General features: G+C 37.9%; 3 protein-coding genes across 3 annotated transcripts; 2 read left to right on the forward strand and 1 right to left on the reverse strand.

Annotated features, from left to right (window-relative positions):
• The first annotated feature begins 2,141 nt into the window (after positions 1-2,141).
• On the forward strand, positions 2,142-4,134 carry ccr9a (chemokine (C-C motif) receptor 9a). The gene is made up of 3 exons (XM_053497965.1): positions 2,142-2,214; positions 2,376-2,468; positions 2,594-4,134. The coding sequence occupies exons 2-3, from the start codon at positions 2,415-2,417 to the stop codon at positions 3,644-3,646; spliced, it is 1,107 nt and encodes a 368-aa protein (XP_053353940.1). The 5' UTR covers positions 2,142-2,214; positions 2,376-2,414; the 3' UTR covers positions 3,647-4,134.
• Positions 4,135-6,981: 2,847 nt separating this feature from the next.
• On the reverse strand, positions 6,982-12,506 carry LOC128526661 (myosin regulatory light chain 2, smooth muscle minor isoform). The gene is made up of 4 exons (XM_053498756.1): positions 12,430-12,506; positions 11,412-11,628; positions 10,117-10,278; positions 6,982-7,925 (listed from the first exon to the last, which is right to left on the reverse strand). The coding sequence occupies exons 2-4, from the start codon at positions 11,593-11,595 to the stop codon at positions 7,753-7,755; spliced, it is 519 nt and encodes a 172-aa protein (XP_053354731.1). The 5' UTR covers positions 11,596-11,628; positions 12,430-12,506; the 3' UTR covers positions 6,982-7,752.
• A 3,118-nt stretch (positions 12,507-15,624) lies between these two features.
• Positions 15,625-17,397, forward strand: LOC128530499 (uncharacterized). The gene is made up of 3 exons (XM_053504482.1): positions 15,625-15,690; positions 15,776-15,845; positions 16,334-17,397. The coding sequence occupies exon 3, from the start codon at positions 16,365-16,367 to the stop codon at positions 17,325-17,327; it is 963 nt and encodes a 320-aa protein (XP_053360457.1). The 5' UTR covers positions 15,625-15,690; positions 15,776-15,845; positions 16,334-16,364; the 3' UTR covers positions 17,328-17,397.
• The last annotated feature ends 13 nt before the right edge of the window (positions 17,398-17,410 follow it).

A 17,410-nucleotide genomic window follows, 5' to 3' on the forward strand; every position in this document is an offset into this window, starting at 1 on the left:
TTACAGAGGAACTAAGCTCAAGTGGCATTGAATTATAATATACTGGACCCAGATAATTTTTTCAGAATCATAAAAATACGATCTGTGTATAAGGCAAGTGAGGTATTTTTACTTTTCACAGGACAGGAGAATGACTTTGCTTTGACTGGGTAAATCCTTTAGAAAAAAGAGGACATCACATGCGTGCGTGTGTGTGTGTGACTGTTCACAGAAATCAACAACAAGAAAAGGAGAAGATATTGAGACAATTGCATTGTCATTATTTTTGGCAGTTCCCTGTCCGCTAGACTCAGCAGTGAAAACAATACGTCAAAAGACAGATGATCGAAAATAAGAGTGCAAGGTGGCCATAGGTTACAATTTTCTCTGTCTGGGTTCATGACCGTGTTAAAGCCACTATGATGCCAGAGCTTAAACAACACACACAAACACACACGTACACATATATACTATATCAGTTGTTATTTTAAGACATAAAGGTCAGCTGATCTGGTATAGTTCTTGCAAGAACAGTATCGACGGATGCATTTGCGAAACCCATCAAACACCATGTTAAAACTGGTTCACATGTAAACTATCAGAGGAGAAGTTCATTTAGAGTTACCAGCCACAACTCACCAATTAACACGTCAGACTGTGAGGGCTTTACAGAGCAGACACATCTCAATATCAACTGTCTGAAGAAGATTGTTGTATATTTCCGATACCTTCAGCTTTGTTTTACAATGTAGAAAAAAACAATAATCAGGAAAGACCATCAAATTCGAATGCGTGTCCAAGCTTTTCACTGGTAGCGTGTGTGGTTAATAAATAGGAAGCTAAATCAAGCCCTATGCAATTTAAAGACTTGTGTGTACATTTCTGAAATTAACCCCCTAAATTTCCAGGAGATCATCAAATTGCATCCCTTCCTGATGTGCTTTGTTTCAGTTATTCCAAAAATATAATGAATTATTCGGTAAATAATAGGCTTTAAGCCAAGAGCTTAAGTGTATAGCGTTCTTATTAATCAGGTTTCGATTAAAACAATCCCTCTAATGGTACATATGGAATCATTTACAGTATACACCAGGATTTAAAACCCCAATCCAAGAGAGCAGTGTGTTCTTTCCAGGCCTGGAGGACCGCTGATTGTCACTTAAACATTCTTAATTAGTAGAATACTAGTGTGAGACTTTTCCCTTTACTTAATCAATTCACTTTGAAAAAAAAAATATGCACATTTACTATACATTTATAATCAAGATGACTGAAATAAAATGACTAATATAGTATTAAACACTATTACACTTTAATATACAGGGGGTTTTCGAAAGACACCGGACTTGTGATGAAACTTATGTATGGTGATGAGACTCTTAGCCACAGTCAAATATTTGAATGGTGTAAAAGTTTTAAAGAACACCCCCTGCAATTGTTCCCTTGAATATTCAGAAAGGGGAACATGTGTTCTTTAGAAATTGACAAAAAAATAAAAATAAAAAAAATAAATTTGCTGGCTGTGGACAAAATCATTCACCAACACCACATTATTGCTACATCCCCCTTGATGTTCCGTCCTGACCTTGTTTTAAGCCATTTTAACACGTTTCATCCATTAAAGGAGTTCCTGTTTCAATTCAGTTGTCGCATAAGAAATAAAAAAAAATATGGAAATGACTTTGTCAGATCAGATTGCCCCCAATGAGCAAGCCCAGGGTGACGGTGGCAAGGGAAAACCCCCTTCGATGGCAAAAGAACGAATCCTTGAGAAGAACCAGACTCAGCAGGAAACGCATCCTCATTTGTGTGATAGCAGATAGCAGGGATTGATTTCCAGTCCTACTGTTTCTACCTTGATGGTATGCAAGCATGGTGAAATGTTGAGAACATGCATAAGTACATTAATGTAGCAGGAGATTACATAGATAGTATTGATACTGAACATAATCATAAATACCCATTATAAACGTTTAGATTCTTTACATTGCTTATTGTTAATCCCCTGCATTGTGTTGGTAATCCCTAGTGTTAATATAGAGATTTCAATGTGAGTAAGTTGTGTATGTAGCCAAACGTCATACTACAGGAAGAGAGAAAAAACCGCTAAGTGCGTCACGCCGCGGTTAGTATGAAACCTTAAAAGCTTCTGCTTTACACAACAGACATCAGAAATCAACTCAGTGGCATGCTTCTTACTTCTCTGACTGTGAACGCTGAAACACCTGAAAACATGTAAGTAACGTGATTCAGAAAAAAAATGACTAACATTTGCTTGAATATGCTTAAGTTCAGCTCACTTTGTCAATTTTTAATTTATTTAAAATCTGATGTTACTCTAGTATTTGGTATTTGGTGATTGAGTTTTTATGTTTTTTTATGTCTTATGTTTTTAGATTTTAAAGAAGTATTTGGGGAAACATTACAGAATAAATATGATAAACATGACAGACACTTTGGCTACCTGGCTGTCAACAGTGACTCCAACAGTAAGTAGCATCTGAAGAAAAATGAATCACTGCATGTTGAAAACCAACAGCTATTCTCTACATGTTGATTTAGTCCATGGTTCAAATAAAAAAATGTAACCATAATTAATCTTCTTTCACCCCAGGACGAATTAGAAACTAACAGCGGCAGTGGTTCTGGTTATGAAGATTATGATGACACCATGTGTGACAAGAGCATGGTGCGACGTTTCCGCACGTTCTATGAACCACCTTTGTACTTGCTCATCGTTGTCCTGGGCTTCGCAGGGAACCTGCTGGTTCTCTGGATCTACAAGCACTTCAAGAATCGCCTGAAGACCATGACAGATGTGTACCTGCTGAACCTAGCCTTGGCTGACCTGTTCTTCTTGTGTACGCTTCCCTTATGGGCGGTGGATGCCATGAAAGGCTGGTATTTCGGGACTTTTCTGTGCAAGACCACGTCGGCATTGTACAAGATCAACTTGTTCAGCAGCATGTTTCTGCTGACCTGCATCAGCGTGGACCGGTACATCTCAATCGTGGAGACCACCAAGGCACAGAACTCCAAGGAGCTGCGTCTGGCCTGGAGCAAAGTGGTGTGCTTGGGTGTCTGGCTCCTGTCCATCATCCTGTCCATTCCAGAGTTCCTCTTCGCCCGATCCAAAGAGGACGCAGAGGGCAATCGTTATTGCACCATGGTCTACTGGGACAATGAAAACAACAAGACAAAGATCCTGGTCCTGGCTCTCCAGATCTGCATGGGCTTCTGCATTCCACTCGTAATCATGATCTACTGCTACTCTGTCATCATTAAAACCTTGCTCAAGGCCAAGAACTTTGAGAAGCACAAAGCACTGCGTGTCATCCTGGCAGTGGTCACAGTGTTTATCCTCTCTCAGCTTCCTTACAATAGCATGCTGGTGGTGGAGGTGACACAGGCAGCGAACACCACCATCACAAACTGCGCCGAGGCCCAGAGCTTTGACATCGCCACTCAGGTCATGAAGAGCATAGCTTACATGCACAGCTGCCTCAACCCATTCCTGTACGCCTTCATCGGGGTGCGGTTCCGAAAAGATTTGAAAAGACTGTACAAGAAGTATGGCTGCACAACATCCCAATCAGGCAAATATGGAGCTCCACCTCGTCCTTCCATCATGTCAGATACAGATAGCACCATGGCCTTCTCGCTGTAACCTCAGCCTGGGGGCAGAAACAATCCATGACATGAGGAATGAGTTCTTAACATGTTGACAGAACTTTCAGAAATCTATGAGAGACAGATTTCTTCTAAGAGGGCGTGCACACACTTTGCCTCAGGTGAATGAAACATCTTTCTCTATCTGTCCGTGAAAATCTGAGGCCAGTGAAAAGAGCTGTGTATGTGTACGAGGCAGAGAATAAGAAATAATTATGTACAATTATTGACATATGTTGTACCAAAGAACGCTGTTCTCTCCTCCCTTCAAAGCTATGTAAATAACATTTAAGTGATATGTATGACTTTATGATTATGATATGAAGGACTGATTATTTTTTATGTTGGTCTCCATGTATGTCTCATTTGTGTGTTGCAAGCATTTTTCTATACCGTTATAATATTATATGTACTGCAAAACTGAGCAAATGTGTATATGTGTATATATTTTTTTGTGTATTAAGATTAAATTACAGTTTAATTTAATCCTTTCGGGTTGGTTCTTTCGTACAGCACACTTCATACCTCATCGAGACCTACGAAAAAGAAAAAAAAACAAAAGGTTTACTTTTCGCCAGAAAGAGAAGTAGCGTCCCTTAGTTACGCATATTTGTTTACTTTGTTGAGTGTTTCGTGCAAAGCATGGTCACACGGTGAGAGTAGTACACACTGTGGTTAGAAAACCGTTAAAAATATGACGTACAGCTTTTGAATGCAGGAGACACTGTGGTACTTGTGGGCAAAAGGATCAGGTCTATAGTTCGAGCAGAACACATTCAAATTTGACTCTGACTTTTTTCTTCTTTTTTGGTCTTTCATTTTTCATTTGAATGGTTAGTTTTCATTTCTGTAGATAAAACTCCAGAAAGGTATAGAGAAAAAATATATATAGGACCACACCTTCCTCATTTTGTTGTTTTGTTTAAAGATCCTTTCTAAAGAACTTCTATAAAGAAATATGAGGCAAGACTAGTGTGTGAGGTTTAGCTCTAGCTGAAATGTCAAAGCTTTGATGCACAAATTTAAAATGCTTCACCTAGAAAGAGCCTTATAATACACACAGACAGACATACACACCTGGCCAAAACATGGTATTGGTTCTAAAAAGTGTCTCACTTTTTTTTTAGATAGGATCAAATAACACCATTTTTCATAACACATTTGAATAATTACAAATTTCTTATCTCCTAAAAAGTGTATTATTCTAAAATCTTGTTAAGAATTTGCAACATGAATTTGAAATGGTTATGGACACTACAGATCTTTTACTTTTTATGTTTTTACCAAAAAGCCATTTAAGCAACACTTTTTACAGGCCATATGCTTCTGGAAGCGTACATCAATTGTATTATCAATACTCAATATTTAAAAATATGAATAATTTACATTTTAAATTATTATTGTTTGAAGTAAGACATAAGGCTGAAAAAAGTCCTTTTCTGGGTCACATATAAAATAAAAATAAAAAAACAGCTTGCAACTTTAATTTTTTAGGGAAGCAAGATTGGTCAATTCCATGTTGCATAAACTTTAGAAGTTGGCAAACATTTTCTGCATTATATGTAGCCTAAAACATAAAAAAAAAAAAATCAATTAGCACTAGTACTGTGTTTTGGCTAAAATTATACAGAAGGTCATTTCTTTTACGATTCTTTTAGAATCGACCAGCCTTATGTCAACAGTTCAGGCTGGTACATTTAGTGTAATGAGAAACAGTTTAGACCAATCCACCACCATGTAAATGCCACAGCCTGGGTTAAGCTGCTGACCACATGCAACCATCATACATTAATAACATGATATACTTTGACGTCAAACTACATTAATGAAGACGAGGGAGTTCATTGTAAGATCGGTGTACCTCCTCAGTCACCAATGGACCAAGTCTGGAACTGGGTTTGTATTCTGAGAACAAAGGGGATTCTACTCAATATCAGTCTAGTTTCTTTATAAAGTGGTCAGTGGGTGTCTGTATGCTATTTTAAAATCTAATACCTTATGTAGTGCACTGTCAAACAAATATGAAGTTTCTAAAAGTATCGCCAATTCAGAAACACAAGATTAATAGGTTAACCCAGAAAACCTGTACATTTAAAAAAAAAAAAAATATTCACAATCAGCCACTATGCAGAGCGTACTCATTTGTCTATATATATTTTTACTTTTGCTTCCTGTTTTTCTTGCTTTACATTCGTCGATTCATATTTACTAATGTAATATGTGTTGTGTATGCACGCTAGAACAAAATGTTCTACTTGGTTGGGGGGGGTTAGGTTACTTGAACCCCAGACTGAGATTGGATCAAAAAACCACACGCACATTTCAGTCTGCCATGTTCGCACGACAGGAAGTGCTGGTGGTTCGACAGGGGGACAAGTTGAATCACATGCAACAAAAAAAAAACAGCTCAATTTTCTGCACTTGCTATGAGCATGAAAAAAACTACCATATAACATTTTCTCACAGTTCATGTAGACTTAACTCTGAACCCTGGGATAGAAGCTAGATACAGTATATACAGAGATACAAGACAATTCTTTTACTCTGGCATTGCAATATGTAGGATGTTAAACCTGCTTTCCAGTGAGAAATCAGTGTAGCTTCACTACAGAACTAGAACTATTAGGCAAGACCCCATGCTGTACGTGCCAAATTTCCATGCCTCACACTGAAACAGCCCCTAAGAGATTCTAAGAGATTAATTTATTTTGCACCGATTGCACAATATGTAGTGTCTCAGTCACTCACTTACTCTTTGTCTATACCGCTTTATCCTGTTATTCAGAGTCTCGGGAGGCCTGGAGCCTGTCTCAGGAGACTTAGGATACAGGCAGGGTACACACTGGACAGGGTGCCAAATGATCGCAGGACACACATACTGTACACACAGATATTCATATGCTCATTCACACTATGGGTAATTTGGAAAGGGTAATTACAGTACCCTAATCTGCATGTCTTTGGACTGTGGGAGGAAACCGGAGCACCCAGGGAAAACCCACTAAGTACGGGGAGAACATACAAAGTCCATGCAAACAGACATGATGTGGGAATCGAACCCGGAACCTGAGGGTGTAAGGCAACAGTGCTACAGGTAATAGTGCAGCCCCATATAATGCTCACAAACTGTAATTTATTCACCCTAATAAATGGAATACATAGTTATTGCAGGACTAGTCAATACAATTTTAATGATTTCTGGATGAAAAACATGTTGAGATTAGTTCCATAGATACTGTATACCACATATGTGTGCACATACAAATCATATCTATTATACAATCTTCTCCAAGTGCCCAAACCAAGTTTATAGACGAACCACAAAATGATAAGCAGCCGTATTGATGTTTCTCTTTTTTATTTAGAATTTAAATCTCCTTACACACACTGACAGTGGTGTAATTCAGTTAGACAATGTGAGATTTCTTTCGAGTAATCATTGAGATTATTGCTATACCACAAATTGAAAGCCACATACTACGATGCAGGTGCTCGTATGGTAGTTATGTTGTGGAAGCTGCCTCTACCATGTGGTGGGTGACATTGCACTGAATGGTTGTAAGCACCCTTAAGTTTTCAGTATCTTATTTGAGCAGTCACAATGTTCACCCTAGACTTCACTGGTAACAAATCAACCTGTGCATTTCCAAACATTTAGTATCTTACTTTATATCTAAATAGCATCACAGAGCGAAACAAAAAAGTGCATAAATAATTAGTGTGTGCATAATGAATAAATAAATACAGCAATGGTATTGTCATACTTCAGGCTTAACGTTCAGCTTAACTTCTTTAAATAATCGGTTTTCAGATTCCAAATGTAACAGCAAAGTTTCTATTGTTTAGACCACAATTTCCAACTTCCAAGCTTACTCCTAAACCTCCTAACTCTGCTACAGCTTCTTTTCCTTCTGAGTCCTTCACTATTTATGTCTACTTTAGTTTTAAATATATAAGTATATTAAGGTGATAATAATAATAATATTAATACATGAGGTCTTGACTTGTAGTTTTTATGTGCCTTCATTCTAAAGCCAGTGTGCCATGGCCTACAAAAATGAAACATGATGTGCATTATAAGGAACACTACAATGCAGTCCTTTCCTAATCATCTTTGTCCTTGGCGCCGTGCTTTAGGATGCGTGTGAACGCCACGTAATTGAAGTTGCCTTTCTTGTCGATAGGAGCTTCTCGGAAGAGCTCATCCACCTCCTCGTCTGTGAATCTGTCGCCCATGGTGGTCAGGAGCTCCCTAAGGTATTCCTCTTGGATAAAACCTGAAGAGAATATAAAGAACACATTGAGCAATTAAACCCACAATGAGGTTTGAAACAAGAAACTCCTACAGTAACTTACTCTATATTTGTAAAACTCTTGATTTGTATAAATACTTTGACCACTATTGTCATAAAGCAGATTAACAGAAATCTGGATTAAGATTAAGATTAAGATTAAATCTGGATTGCCATTAAGAGAAAATGGCAAATGCAGTATAATGGTATGCAGAGGTCATGGTTCAGTACATTTCTTGAAGTACGTTACATGAAGTGATGCTCTTTTCAATGATTATGAACTCAACTTGTAATCTTATAAACCTGTTTGAACTTGTAAATATTGTTAATCTGGCCATAATTTCCTGAATATATATCAAATGCACATAAAGACACATATTTCTTTCTTTAAAGAATATACCTACAGCTTGGTAACTATGTGCATTTTACTATTGTGGAAGAATAAAATCGGTATCGAAAAATGGTGGTTCTTTTAAGTACGGGATATATTTTTTTAATGTGCAGAACATTGTTTGCACTGTTTGGCTTTAAATGGCACTTGGTGGACTTTTGATTTTGTCAGAGTAAACTGGAAATATGTCTTTAGTCATATGCCATCAATTATGAAATGCCCGAGTTCCTTCCCTCATCATAGTAATGTCAAACCAATGTCTGCACACAGCATCATAAATAAAATAAGTAATGAGCCTTTCGTGCCCATGATACTGGGATGTTCAGTACCAGTCAAAAGTTTGAACAGTTAATGGTCCACAGTGGGCAGTGCTAGCTCAGTGGTTAAGGCATTGGACTACCAATTGGAAGGACCTAGGGTCAAACCTCACCATCACCAAACTGTCACTGTTAGACCCTTGACCTCAACTGCTCAGATGTAAGTCAAAATGTAAGTTGCGACGGATAAGGGGGTCTGCCAAATGCTGTGAATGAAATCTGAGGTAAATTTCTGTGATTTCTGAGGCTGGTAACTCTAAATGAATTTCTCTTCCGCAGCAGAGGTAGGTTTTGGTCTTCATGAGAGCCAGTTTTATCATGGTGGTTAATGGGTTTTGCAAGAACTATACCAGAAAAGCTGACCTGCATGTCTTAAAATAAAAACTGACTGTTGTTGTTGTTGTAACTTAATTACATAATACCAGATCTTTTAGAGTCTGCAACACCATGTTGCGGATGTTCTATGAGTCTGTGGTGGCCAGTGCCATTTTCTATGCTGTGGCGTGCTGGGGTGGTAGCATGAAAGTTTCAGATCAGATCAGGAAAGCTGGCTCTGTGGTGGGCGAGGAACTGGACAACATGGAAACTGTGGCTGAAAGGAGAACATTGTCCAGACTTCAGTCAATCATGGACAATGTAGATCACCCACTCCACAATGTGGTGGACGAACTGAGAAGCACCTTTAGTCACAGACTTACCAGCTTAAAGTGTTCCACTGAACGCCACAGAAAATCCTTCCTTCCCACTGCAATCAGAGTCTACAACTCCTCCCTCAGTCACACACCCACCCAGTTATCGTGCAATAGCCTGCTGCTTCTTGCTGTATATTTATTATGGGTTAAAATTAATTGTGTGCATTTAGACTGTGTGCATTATTTTTGCTATGATGTACAACAGTCTACTATGTGCAATACTGTGCAATGTTCTTACCAGATGTTAAAACATTATTATGTGCAATATCATTTGTTGTTCTCTAAAACTTTATTACTTGCAATAACTTATGTGCAATTGTCTTCATGTGCAATATTATTACTACTTGGTGAATATTACTTTTTCCTTACTTAATATTACTTGTGTAGCATAGTCTGTATATATACTTGTATATATAACTTGTGTAGCATAGTCTGTATATTGTATTGTGGTTGTTTTCTTTCTACAGATTTTATTTAGATTTATTCTATTTTATTTAATTTTATTTAATATTGTTTTTGTGTCTCTGTGTCTTTGTGCGTTATGGCAGTCATCACATAAGCAACTTCCTGCGGGATCAATAAAGTTTTCTGATTCTGATTCTGACGTGTAATTTCATAGTTTAAAAAAAATGCAGTATTGTTCTAGAATGTAAAAAGTAAATCACAAAAGTTGTGTTTAAACATTTGACTTGTACTGCAACTGATAATCAGTGTTATTCGATTAACCAATTTTATGATTACATCATCAGTTTATATGTACAAATCTACAGGATGACCTGTTCCTTCCTCGTCGAAGCAAGCAAAAGCGTTTCTGATGACGTCCTCAGGGTCGGTGCCGTTCAGCTTCTCTCCGAACATTGTGAGGAACATGGTGAAGTTGATGGGACCTGGTGCTTCGTTCATCATGGCCTCAAGGTATTCATCCGTAGGGTTCTTCCCTAATGAAAACAAGGTTAATTTTTCATTGTATCATCCTGGCTTATCCCTATCACATGTCAGTTAGTCCACTAACCATGTAATTTGTATATATGTGTTTCCCTGAGATACATGATGCCAGCTTACTGCTGCTTTGTGCAAAACCACACGGCTGAATGTACATAGGGGATTTGCCAATTGTTCTTTTCTGTCTTCCTGACCGGTGTCTGATATCGGCTTTGAATACTGGTAAGATAGGAATTTTATCCCTATCTACCATAGAGCGAAGCTTATATACACACTCCATCCAGTATCAGGTCTGCAGAATTGGATTACTATTGAACTGTTGCCATGAGTTCATTTTTTTGTCCCTGGATTTGGATATCACCACTAACATCTATACAAACATAGAACAGCAGTCATGAAACATGGTCTCCTATCTGCAAATGACTGTATAAATATATTATGTTGTGTTTCAGTAAAATAGACAACTTTTTCTTATAGCCATTTTAAATTTATGATAAGATCATAGGACAAACATTTCTGAACAAGGCCATTTAGCTTAATGCTATGCGGTCAAGATTGCCATGGTCTGGATAAATTATCTCACAGATAAATATATTATTTATTAGAATTTCATATGTGAAATTATTCAGAAATAAGTGTATTATATGATGTTGCCTTAAAGCTTATTTTCTGCGTGCACTCATGACAAATCTGTAAAGAAATTAAACTAAAATGATTTGTGGATTAGGTTAATTTGTGCTGATGCATGTAAATGTCTTATCTCATCATCTATACTGCTTTATCCTGTCTCTCATAACAGGAGACTTACAATAGGGCACGAGGCAGGGTACACCCTGGATGGAGTGCAAATTCATTACAAGGCACACACATTTACTTACACGATCATTCACACACTGCATGTAAATGGTTCAATTAATAATTTCACTTGGAATTGGAAACTCTTGAGACACCATACATATATCGTCAATAGCGGTCATGATTCTGGATTTTAACACAGGTCTGCTTTTGGGATTTTAGACTTTTTAGGTTTAAATGTTTTAGAAGAAGACGTCATGAACAGTTCAAACTCCTGTGATGTTACTACACTTGCTGTGTGTCTTTTCTTAAACAAGATCACCATAAGTCTTACCTAAAGAAGCGAGCATGTCATGCAGGTCCTCTTTGTCTATGAAGCCATCACGGTTCTGGTCGATCATGTTGAAGGCCTCCTTAAACTCTTGGATCTGTGACTGGTCAAACATGGCGAAGACATTGGACGTGGCCCTCTGAGGACGCTTTTTGCTGGTCTTTACTTTTGCCCTTTTGCTGGACATTTTGCCTGTCTTTCAGAGACCAAAGTGAACTGTCTAAAAAAGAAGAAAATAAAAACAGAGTAATATATATATATATATATATATATATATTCCTGAAATAAACGGATTGAACATTGACTACCATTAGTTGTTCATACACCGATCAGCCATAATATTATGACATCATTCATTATTACATAGGATACATAAAATATATATTCATCTCAAAAATGTATACACAATCAAACAGGAAAAGAAAAAGTATGATGTATATTATATTTAATCAATATTACGTGGGTGGTCATAATGTTATTGTTGATACACTGTGCATCATATTATACATATATACACCCTGATCAACCATGACATGATAATATGTTACATTCATTATATATAGGATAAATGTATGTATGTATGTGTGTGTGTCCGTCATTTACCCTATTTAATAATGGATGAGGAGCTACACTGTAGAATGTTGCCCTAACTAGCTCTATTGCTGAAATGAATTAATAGCATTAGTTGCTCATATAATCTCAAGAATCTAATATTAGCCGTTATTTTATTCCTTGCTGTTTGATCAGATCTAATCAGGTCAGATGAACCACCACAGCTAGGAGAGCGTTACAAAAACAAACTCTCACTGATCTTCAGCTCATACACACAGATCACTTCCGTATCGAAACGCAGTGCAGATCAGCGCAGAATGCACTAGAGCGAGGAGATAGAGAGCTGCACTAGGCAGCGATAATCTGTTATCTGCTTTAATCCAGATTAGCTAAATGATTTATTTTACAGCTTTAACAGTCTAACGGAGAAAAAACATTTCCTGTAGATACGTAAACGAAGAAAACCTACCTAACTAGATGTAAAAGAAGATCCACTAACGAGTCCACCAAAGCTCTGTTGAACGTCACCCCCTGTAAAATACCGACATGGACTCGCCCAGGCCCTGCAACCAGGACCGGAACATACCAATATTCACATTACAGGGGGGACCGATGGATTAATGTTGTAAAATTAATAATAAAAATAATGAGGGAGTGTGCACTGTTTTTATATTTAGTGATGAAAGTAAGGTCAGTAGTCTCGATAAATTAGAGCAAATGGGTAAACCATATAATTTTTTTTTTTAATTAAAATAAATTAATAGGGGGAAAAACAGGTTATATAATATGTGTGGTCAAGTGTAGGCTGAAAATAAAGGAAATAGGGCAATTCCAGGTAAAGGTCAACATGACCATGTGGAAAAAGAAGTATTAATAGGGTTCTTACCGAATCATACTGATAAACTAAACATACTAGACAACAACATCTGCTTATATATACTGTGCTTTTACTTAAAAATTAAACAGTAAAGTCAGAAGCACAAAAAATATGGTATTATTAATAAATATTTTTAAAATGGTCAGCAGTATTTGCTGATTTAACAACTTCATATGCAGTTTTTTCTCCAAAATCGCTATTTAAAAAATTGAGTCTTAAAATTCATTATTCAAGCATGCCCTTATAGAGTTTGTAGAGGGTTTATTTAAACACATTAAAAACATAAAGCAAGTTTTTTCATCCCTCCATCCATCTTGGAACCTATGTAGGACCTCCGGTCAACATTCACACACCCGCACAAACACAATTTAGGAGTGCCAAATAGCATGTATTTCTTTAGACTGTTGGAGGAAACCCACCAAGCATGGGGAGAACCAGGACCCCGGGTGTACCAGGCGACAGTGCTAACCTCTAAGCCACCATGCCACCATATAACACGTGCATATGCAACACGTTCACAACTGCACAGCAGTGACTGGGGAGGCAGTGGCCATGAAGCCATATGTAAATGTTTAACTACTATGTGAGCAAAAATAGATGCCCCACTTGTGATTTTCAGTGTTTTTTGTGGTCTGAAGGTGTACGTAGTGCAGAAACAACTCATTGTAAAGCATGAACGGAAGTGTTTGCAAACAAAATTTAGACTGATACACTAAGGAAGGTGAAATTTTCTTGAAGAAAATCATTACTAGTGATGAGACATAAACTCATCATTATGAGTAGAGTAAACAGCAGAATATAGAACAGAAACATCCTTAGTCATAGACCAAGAAAAGGGTTGGTCCCCTAAAAGCAGCACTACGAGGATGAGGATTCACTTTTAAAGATGAAGTGATAACAGCAATGCAATCATGGCTTGCAGCTCAGCCTAAAATGCTTTCTTAAAGAGGGGATTTGAAATATCCATTTAACTACACACAGATCAGCCATAACATTATGACCACATAATGCAATGTGTTTTGACACCTTTCTACGAGAACCAGGATGAACCTTTTTAGGAATTTGAGCTACTTCTATTGGATCAGAAGAGCTACAGTTTTGGAGTTGCTCTGACCCAGTGGCCTAGCTGTTACAATTTGTCCCTTGTCCAAGTTGATAAAATTCTTACACTTGCCCAGTTGCCTCCAACACATCAGCTTTAATGAAAAAAAGTTTCACTTGCTGCCTTATATAGTATCTCACCAACTACCAGGTGCCACTGTAATGAGATATTGTAACTGTAGCTACTGTGACAAGGAACCAAATTTTTGATGAGTAGACTACTGGGTTAAAGCAACTTCAAAACTGGACTGGTCAAGATGGACCAAAAGTGATTCAAGGAAGGAAAAATGGTAAACTGGAGACAGGGTCATGGGTAGCCAAGGCTCACTGTTGCACATGGGGAGTGAAATCTGGCTTGTGTAGTCTGATCCAATAGTAGGGGGACCTACTTATACAATATCAGACAGGTGGTCATAATGATATGGATGATCGGTGAATAAACACACATATTATGGATGATAATCCATATATTTTTTATCATTACAAATATAGTAATATAATACTAGCTTATTATAAGGCTCTGGGGAAAATTAAATGTAACAATAAGAATTTGTCTCTCCATTTTGCAGAAGTGTTTGTAGAAAAGAAATCAGAGAGTACATAAAGGAATTAGACACCATGCTGTAGCCTGTAGATGTACACCATTTACTGTCTGATGTTTTTCTGTTGTTCCAGTTTGGTTGCCATGGATACAGTTTTAGGCCAGACAGCAGTAAGTATGAAAGCGTCTCTGGCTGTGCGGTCAGCAATATTTTTCAGAAGATGGCAGAATATTTTGGGTAATGTTTATTTTTGCATTTCAGATCTCTTGTGCATGGTATCTTGAGAATATTTTTTAGAATATATTGTATGTATGAATAAGTTATACACTGCTGCTGTATTGTATTCTCTCATAGGAGCCATAACAAGAGACCATGTGTGTGGGTTAGATTAGGGCAATGGAGAGAGAAGGAATTACAAGGTTTGTATTGTTGTTGTGACAATGTTAAAAACGTAAATTTCAATAGTTCTTTATTAAAACTTTCCCTGTTTTTTCTGCGTAGTTAAAACCAAAAGACAAGTGGGCGTGGCCTAACCCCAAAAAGCGGAAGAAACGGGCGGGGCGTGTTAGCGCGGAGCAGTGGGCGTGGGCGGGGCATATCAACCAAACACCTTACCATGGCTCCGCCCACGTGCCGGCAACTGATGACGTAAGAAGCCATTCAACAAGCTGGGGTCCAGCAGCTCAGGAGTGTGTGTGTAGTTGATTGTGCTTCAATTTTTCTTTTCTCAGCCTAAACGTCGAACACTTCCCCAAGAAGACAGGACACTTGTGTCCACCCCCCAAGGACCATCTCCAGGTCAGGGCATTTAGTTATAGCAGATTTCCTCAGTGTTTTTGTTTCTAAATTCATTTGAATGTTTCAATACAGGTGTGTCTTTGCTAGGAATAATTAATTGTTATATAATATAATTTTTGAACTTATTTTAATGGCATGTGCACATCACATTTAAAAGGTAAATGGAAATATAATGGACGTAATCATTTTTTTTAAGTTGCATAATTTATTTTATCCCTACTGATTTTTTTTTAACGTTTTTTTCCAGAATAACCATGTTTAAGTGATGCATACAAATACTAAACCATGCACATACAGAGCACTACGTACACACTAATACACTATTATATTTGGTTCTGACAGGATTTCTTAATCACATGCTTAACTCGACAAATTGAGTGTCTACAGTTCTACAGTATTGAGTGCACCAAAGGTATCCGGTACCAATATTTATACTTAAGGGTTGAACTTTATATTCTAGCATCTCGTTCTCTAATTTTGCATTTAACATATTGCAGAATCAGCCAGGACTGTCAATTGGGTGCACGAGCCAGCCATCTGCTGCGACCGGCCAGTATCCGCCAAAGTGTAAGTAGATACAGAGTTCTCTTTTCACCCACCAGAGACACTCCCAGTCTGATGACAGGCATCTTCATTATGAAATGAAGTTCAGAGTGCAGTCTTCTGAAATATCAGGCTCATTTGCTCATACAACTTTATTGTATACAGCTAACAAAGAGATCCTGGGATCTTGATTCCCTATCTTGCCTTCCCTCGCAATAATTTTAATGCATGCATAAATAAGAAAAAAAGATCCTCATTGTTTCTGACAAGGCTTGGCATTGGGACCTGCAGGCTTCAACAAAATCCTTCCTTAACCTGTAGTTGAACTGCGTGTAGCTCTGCATTATTCTGCAACATTAAACCCCTTGCTTTCTGCACTACTGGGATCTGATGTCAAGTCCGATATGAGTTTCCGTCTGTTAAGAAGAAGTAGCTTTAGGACAGAGATATTGTTTTTTTTCTGCCTCTTGAAAGTTTTTTTCATTAATTATTGTACATTTTATCTTTTATAGCCTGAGACGTTATCATAACAACAAGCTAAAGATGTTGACACACAGGTGGAAGAGTATTGGTGTTCAAGATCCAGTCCGTAGTACCATGAACGACTACAGTCCTGAGTCTTTACTAAAAATGACATCCATGAAGATCAGCCAAGCTGCAGCTCAAGGAGAACATGCAGAAACAAATGGATTGCACGGTTTAAGTCTGAGAATTTCTGAAGTTGGATGCTCAGAGGGAAAAGTCAGCGATAAACTCTTGTTATCTAATACATCAGGATCATCAGAGTGCCACACTGACAGTGACCTTTCAGATCAAGGACAGGAAAACACTGAAATATCAAAATGGGCAGCAGCTCTGGAATTGGACCTGAAGCCAGAGCCTTTTGATGACGACCTGGACCATTGTTCTACAAAAACAGCATTTTACCCAGAGGTTTTACCTGCTTCCCTCAGAGTCCTGGAATCCACACAGGGTCTTTCTTCTGAGATTGAGCAGAGTCTTTTTGTGACTGATCCTTGTCTTGCTCCTGTGATATCACGCCTGATGGAGTTAGAAAGGCTTCAGGCTGCTACTGTGCAGAAAGAGCAAGCAAAACTAGCGCGATCTCAAGCAGCTTCTGCTAGTACACGAAACGGCCATCGTCTGAGGAAAAGTGACCCAGGATGCAAGGCAGGGATTTCAAAGGATGCAGAGTGCAATTCCATAATGAATAGTTTTATCAAACTCATGGTTTGTCCCAGCTCTTCATGCAGATGCAGGCATCATGCTTTCCCTTCTACAAAATCAGGCCAAGTAAGCAGGGGCAATTTGCCGCATTCCATCTCGACTAAAAATCCTCACAGTATATCATATAAAGTCAAAAAACCTCCAAGTGTGCCCCCAACTTTATCTGTTCGTGTAAAGATCCCACAAAAACCCACAGTGTCAAACAGGACCAAAAGTCCAAAGATACAGACTGGATCAATTTCAGCCAAAAAGGAAGAGGGTTCTAATAGGAAAACATAATGCTTATATTTATCAGTGTTTGTTAATTAGGAATTGCAATACTGTTAAATAATGACTATTAAATTAATAACTAAATAATGTTT

The sequence above is a fragment of the Clarias gariepinus genome, chromosome 1 (genome assembly GCF_024256425.1).
Source record: "Clarias gariepinus isolate MV-2021 ecotype Netherlands chromosome 1, CGAR_prim_01v2, whole genome shotgun sequence".
In the NCBI taxonomy this organism is placed as follows: domain Eukaryota; kingdom Metazoa; phylum Chordata; class Actinopteri; order Siluriformes; family Clariidae; genus Clarias; species Clarias gariepinus.